Source organism: Oncorhynchus mykiss, chromosome 2 (genome assembly GCF_013265735.2).
Source record: "Oncorhynchus mykiss isolate Arlee chromosome 2, USDA_OmykA_1.1, whole genome shotgun sequence".
Taxonomy (NCBI): domain Eukaryota; kingdom Metazoa; phylum Chordata; class Actinopteri; order Salmoniformes; family Salmonidae; genus Oncorhynchus; species Oncorhynchus mykiss.
This window is the reverse complement of record NC_048566.1, coordinates 99,152,981-99,160,054: the sequence shown is the minus strand read 5'-3', so window position 1 is coordinate 99,160,054 and position 7,074 is coordinate 99,152,981. Positions and strand designations below refer to the sequence as shown.

The following is a 7,074-nucleotide window of genomic DNA, read 5'->3' as shown; positions in this document are numbered from 1 at the left end:
GACAAACTAGTTGTTTACACCAATCAGTGCGGACGGAGCCGGCAAGCTAGTTGTTTACACCAATCAGTGCGGACGGAGCCGGCAAGCTAGTTGTTTACACCAATCAGTGCGGACGGAGCCGGCAAGCTAGTTGTTTACACCAATCAGTGCGGACAGAGCCGACAAGCTAGTTGTTTACACCAATCAGTGCGGACGGAGCCGGCAAGCTAGTTGTTTACACCAATCAGTGCGGACGGAGCCGACAAACTAGTTGTTTACACCAATCAGTGCGGACGGAGCCGGCAAGCTAGTTGTTTACACCAATCAGTGCGGACGGAGCCGGCAAGCTAGTTGTTTACACCAATCAGTGCGGACGGAGCCGACAAACTAGTTGTTTACACCAATCAGTGCGGACGGAGCCGGCAAGCTAGTTGTTTACACCAATCAGTGAGGACGGAGCCGACAAGCTAGTTGTTTACACCAATCAGTGCGGACGGAGCCGACAAGCTAGTTGTTTACACCAATCAGTGAGGACAGAGCCGACAAGCTAGTTGTTTACACCAATCAGTGCGGACGGAGCCGGCAAGCTAGTTGTTTACACCAATCAGTGCGGACAGAGCCGACAAGCTAGTTGTTTACACCAATCAGTGCGGACGGAGCCGACAAGCTAGTTGTTTACACCAATCAGTGCGGACGGAGCCGACAAGCTAGTTGTTGGCAATAAATAAGGCAATAAATAGGCCCTAGAGGCGAAATAATTACAATTTAGAATTAACACTGGAGTGATAGATGTGCAGATGATGATGATGATGTGCAAGTAGAGATACTGGGATGCAAAAGAACAAGAGGGTAAGTAATAATATGGGGATGAGGTAGTTGGGTGGGCTATTTACAGATTGCCTGTGTACAGGTACAGTGATCGGTAAGCTGCTCTGACAGCTGAGGGGGGAGGGGCTACAGGAGCCTGTTCTTCAGAGGGGGGAGGGGCTACAGGAGCCTGTGCTTCAGAGGGGGGAGGGGCTACAGGAGCCTGTGCTTCAGAGGGGGGAGGGGCTACAGTAGCCTGTTCTTCAGAGGGGGGAGGGGCTACAGTAGCCTGTTCTTCAGAGGGGGGAGGGGCTACAGTAGCCTGTTTTTCAGAGGGGGGAGGGGCTACAGTAGCCTGTTTTTCAGAGGGGGGAGGGGCTACAGTAGCCTGTTCAGAGGGGGGGAAGGGCAGGTAGCCTAAACAAGCACAGACACAGGTAAAGATTTTCATCTGACATGCAGACACTGGAATTATAAGTTCCTGAGTGACAGAGTGAGGGCTTTCATAGGCGCTTTGGTGAGGTTTTTTTGTGGGACCAGAAGGAAATGTCTGCAACATAAAATAACCGGTTAACCAGTTCCCATTCATTTAAAATAACAGTTCTGTTCCGGAACGGTATAGATCACTTTCGTTCCCTGTTCCATTTCATTCCTTGAAAAAAGTCATTATGTTCCGGTTTTCTGTTCATTTCCTTGAACCGGTTCCAACCCTTGATCACTACTGTATAACTAGTACATTATAACTGGTAGGCTAGCAGGTCACTACTGTATAACTAGTACATTATAACTAGTAGGCTAGCAGGTCACTCCTGTATAACTAGTACATTATAACTAGTAGGCTAGCAGGTCACTACTGTATAACTAGTACATTATAACTGGTAGGCTAGCAGGTCACTACTGTATAACTAGTACATTATAACTGGTAGGCTAGCAGGTCACTACTGTATAACTAGTACATTATAACTGGTAGGCTAGCAGGTCACTACTGTATAACTAGTACATTATAACTGGTAGGCTAGCAGGTCACTACTGTGTAACTAGTACATTATAACTGGTAGGCTAGCAGGTCACTACTGTGTAACTAGTACATTATAACTGGTAGGCTAGCAGGTCACTACTGTGTAACTAGTACATTATAACTGGTAGGCTAGCAGGTCACTACTGTGTAACTAGTACATTATAACTGGTAGGCTAGCAGGTCACTACTGTATAACTAGTACATTATAACTGGTAGGCTAGCAGGTCACTACTGTATAACTAGTACATTATAACTGGTAGGCTAGCAGGTCACTACTGTATAACTAGTACATTATAACTGGTAGGCTAGCAGGTCACTACTCTGTAACTAGTACATTATAACTGGTAGGCTAGCAGGTCACTACTGTATAACTAGTACATTATAACTGGTAGGCTAGCAGGTCACTACTGTATAACTAGTACATTATAACTGGTAGGCTAGCAGGTCACTACTGTATAACTAGTACATTATAACTGGTAGGCTAGCAGGTCACTACTGTATAACTAGTACATTATAACTGGTAGGCTAGCAGGTCACTACTGTATAACTAGTACATTATAACTGGTAGGCTAGCAGGTCACTACTGTATAACTAGTACATTATAACTGGTAGGCTAGCAGGTCACTACTCTGTAACTAGTACATTATAACTGGTAGGCTAGCAGGTCACTACTGTATAACTAGTACATTATAACTGGTAGGCTAGCAGGTCACTACTGTATAACTAGTACATTATAACTGGTAGGCTAGCAGGTCACTACTGTATAACTAGTACATTATAACTGGTAGGCTAGCAGGTCACTACTGTATAACTAGTACATTATAACTGGTAGGCTAGCAGGTCACTACTGTATAACTAGTACATTATAACTAGTAGGCTAGCAGGTCACTACTGTATAACTAGTACATTATAACTGGTAGGCTAGCAGGTCACTACTGTATAACTAGTACATTATAACTAGTAGGCTAGCAGGTCACTACTGTGTAAATAGTACATTATAACTGGTAGGCTAGCAGGTCACTACTGTATAACTAGGACATTATAACTGGTAGGCTAGCAGGTCACTACTGTATAACTAGTACATTGTAACTAGTAGGCTAGCAGGTCACTACTGTATAACTAGTACATTGTAACTGGTAGGCTTGCAGGTCACTACTGTATAACTAGTACATTATAACTAGTAGGCTAGCAGGTCACTACTGTGTAACTAGTACATTATAACTGGTAGGCTAGCAGGTCACTACTGTATAACTAGGACATTATAACTGGTAGGCTAGCAGGTCACTACTGTATAACTAGTACATTGTAACTGGTAGGCTAGCAGGTCACTACTGTATAACTAGTACATTATAACTGGTAGGCTAGCAGGTCACTACTGTGTAACTAGTACATTATAACTGGTAGGCTAGCAGGTCACTACTGTATAACTAGTACATTATAACTGGTAGGCTAGCAGGTCACTACTGTATAAGTAGTACATTATAACTGGTAGGCTAGCAGGTCACTACTGTATAACTAGTACATTATAACTGGTAGGCTAGCAGGTCACTACTGTATAACTAGTACATTATAACTGGTAGGCTAGCAGGTCACTACTGTATAACTAGTACATTATAACTGGTAGGCTAGCAGGTCACTACTGTATAACTAGGTCATTATAACTGGTAGGCTAGCAGGTCACTACTGTGTAACTAGTACATTATAACTGGTTGGCTAGCAGGTCACTACTCTGTAACTAGTACATTATAAATGGTAGGCTAGCAGGTCACTCCTGTATAACTAGTACATTATAACTGGTAGGCTAGCAGGTCATTACTGTATAACTAGTACATTATAACTAGTAGGCTAGCAGGTCACTACTGTATAACTAGTACATTATAACTAGTAGGCTAGCAGGTCACTACTGTATAACTAGGTCATTATAACTGGTAGGCTAGCAGGTCACTACTGTATAACTAGGTCATTATAACTGGTAGGCTAGCAGGTCACTACTGTATAACTAGTACATTATAACTAGTAGGCTAGCAGGTCACTACTGTATAACTAGTACATTATAACTAGTAGACTAGCAGGTCACTACTGTATAACTAGTACATTATAACTAGTAGGCTAGCAGGTCACTACTGTATAACTAGTACATTATAACTGGTAGGCTAGCAGGTCACTACGGTATAACTAGTGCATTATAACTGGTAGGCTAGCAGGTCACTACGGTATAACTAGTACATTATAAATGGTAGGCTAGCAGGTCACTACTCTGTAACTAGTACATTATAACTGGTAGGCTAGCAGGTCACTACTGTATAACTAGTACATTATAACTGGTAGGCTAGCAGGGAGGAGGTCCTCCTCCCCCTTTTTGATACAAACCAAACTGTGTGTCCAGGCTCGGATATGTTATTTCCAAAAAAGGTTAATTCTCCACATCTGCCTTTCCCGCTGCCCCTCCTTGAGACCTGTCTCCTCCATTATCATATAATTAAAGGTAAATAACAGGTTTGACCTGCTATACCTGTCCTCTCCTCCCAGTGGCCCAGTTCAAGCTGTACCAGCGGGCCAGGCATGTATACGGCGAGGCGGCACGGGTCCTGCGGTTCAAGAGCGTGTGTGATGAAGCTCCCACCGCCCCGAACGCCGTGCAGCGTCTAGGAGACCTGATGAAGCAGAGCCATGCCAGCTGCAGAGACCTGTACGAGTGCAGCTGTCCAGAACTGGACCAGCTGGTAGAGATATGTCTGTAAGTCCAGAACCACTCCATTCTATATGTTAACTATAGTTTTTATTTTTATATTAAAAGGGTTTTTAAAACCTTTCAATTTACAGGTTATTCTCGCTCTACTCTCGTTAACTCAGAAATAAAATCTCGCCGTCCTTCGGTGAAATAGCCTATATTTATTTACGTTGTCTGTCCGTGAGAGATTAAGTCTCATTTGAGATTTTAAAAAAAAATCTAATTTCAAACCTGTCCATTAAAATACTAGATTTCGCCGGCTACCTTGTAACTAGTGTGTTTGACAAATGGATGGTGTAACTGTTGATGCAGTTTCCTTGCTTGATTGCATTGTTAATTGATAGATCGCAATTGAAGGATTTAGGTTCCTAGAACCGTGCTTTCTCCATGTTTATTATGTTTCCTCTGGCTACAGGCAGTCTGGTGCGGTGGGATCCCGGCTGACCGGAGCAGGCTGGGGGGGCTGTGCTGTCTCCATGGTCCCCACTGACAAGGTGGAGTCTTTCCTAAAGAGCGTCAGAGAGTTGTACTACACGGCAGACCCACGCAGAGCCGAGCTAGAGAAACACAGTCTGTTTGTCACCAAGCCTGGTGGAGGGGCGGCCATTTTCCTTGAAGACTGAAATAAAAAAAATGCTTCTCTTTACAATTTTGAGGTGAAATGTCTTCCTTGCCGTTTCACCTTTTCAGTATTTTTATACTATTATTTTAGTCGTGACTCTATGACTAATTCTCATGCCAAAATGACACAGTTGATGATTCTGGAATTTCAAGGGCAATGATAATCAAAGCTAGTCTGCTCCCAGATTTGTTGTCTCCTTCTGTAGCCTGGTCCCAGATTTGTTGTCTCCTTCTATAGCCTGATCCCAGATTTGTTGTCTCCTTCTATAGCCTGATTCTAGATCTGTTTGTCCTCTTGCCAACTTCATTGCTTAATTTTCAAGCCAAACATGACAAGAAGTTGGCATGACAGCACAAAAAGACTGGCACTATTTCATAGGGGGAAAAATGTAGACATTTTATAATTTGGAACTCAAGTTATAACTAGTTTTAAAACTAATGATTCAAGATCAACTTCTTTACAAGAAAGGGGACTTTTCTTTTATTCTGTGAGTGTAATGATTTCAGTTGAAACGGGACAGCGCTATCTATATAAAGTACAATACTTTTCCACACAGTGCAGTACTACATTCCTTCCATTGCTGTGTGTGTTTGTGTTGTATGTTTTGAAGGAATTAAGAAGTAAAAAGGCTTTTGTTTACGTTTTGTCTCTGTCTGTTCCGTTTGCATTTTCTCCACGGAAACAGACAACGAACACAATATGAACAGCTGTATATTTGTGTGTATATATATATATATATGTGTATATATATATATATAAAAACGCACTGTCGTTGGAAAAACGTTATTTCCAAGTTCAAGAAGCGGACATTAACAAATAAAAATGACAGTGTTTCAGTTTTTATCGGTAGAAACTAAATGTAAAATAAAACGATGCATCACCAACACATTCAAGAAGAAATTCATTCTTCGCTTAAAAAGCAAAAAAATAAACATTAACATTTTAAAAAAATTAGATCTTAACAAATGATAAATGATTGTATTGAATTTCAGCATTCAAAGCATAAGCCTAATGGAAACAACATCATGTTTTCATTCTGCAAACATCAATGTCTGACAGGTTGACAATGTGTTAGAGAGAGAGTGTGTGTGACCAAATACCAAATAGGGCAATTAGGCTGTAGAATGCTGACAGCCAGAGTGTTCGCATTGAGCTTCCCTACAGTATGGATTCCCCTTCGTTACAGGAAGTTGACAGGAAAGCCTTCTCTTCATACCGTTTTAAAGTCTCAATCTGTGATTCACTTTTCCAGCCGAACGGCAGCCTCACCACTGTTTTTGCCATAAAGCTGAGGGATGGGGCTTGAGAAATTAAACCAATACCTAAATTCATAGATGGCGCTTTACGGTCTCTACAGACCATCAGATTAACATGATATTCTTTAAAAAGCAATTGGTATACAACGACCATTGAACAGCTGCCTGTAACTACTGCAGCACCTTTAAATGTAAATGAAGGATAAAGCCAACTTATGACAAAGACCTTGACCAGTGGAGGCTGCTGAGGGGAGGACGGCTCATAATAATGGCTGGAACGGAGCAAATGGAATGGCATTAAACACCTGGAAACCATGTGTCTGATGTATTTGATACCATTCCACCTATTCCGCTCCAGCCATTACCACAAGTCCATCCTCCCCAATAAAAGTGCCACCAACCTCCTGTGACTATTGAATGGTTATGTCTATGTTCAGACGTGTGATAAATGCTTAAATTAGTAAAAGGCACTATTATGTTCTCTCCATTAAAGGAAAAAACATGCATCTTGATCAGTCTTTCAGTCAGCATTCTAAACCTCAAGAACATTCTGAACATTCTTTCAGTCAGCATTCTAAACCTCAAGAACATTCTGAACACTCTTTCAGTCAGCATTCTAAACCTCAAGAACATTCTGAACATTCTTTCAGTCAGCATTCTA

General features: G+C 41.9%; 1 protein-coding gene across 3 annotated transcripts in view; it reads left to right on the top strand.

The window, feature by feature from the left end:
• galk2 (galactokinase 2) overlaps positions 1 to 5,796 on the top strand; it is a 12,094-nt gene extending 6,298 nt beyond the window's left edge. For 2 of the 3 annotated variants that reach the window (XM_036960677.1, XM_036960690.1), the window contains 2 exons: positions 4,334 to 4,541; positions 4,951 to 5,795. In XM_036960677.1, the coding sequence (XP_036816572.1) occupies positions 4,334 to 4,541; positions 4,951 to 5,158 (416 nt within the window). In that variant the 3' untranslated portion in view covers positions 5,159 to 5,795. Of the gene's footprint in view, positions 1 to 4,333; positions 4,542 to 4,950 lie in introns of all 3 variants that reach the window. The other variant, XR_005039228.1, reaches the window with a different exon arrangement.
• Positions 5,797 to 7,074: the final 1,278 nt, after the last annotated feature.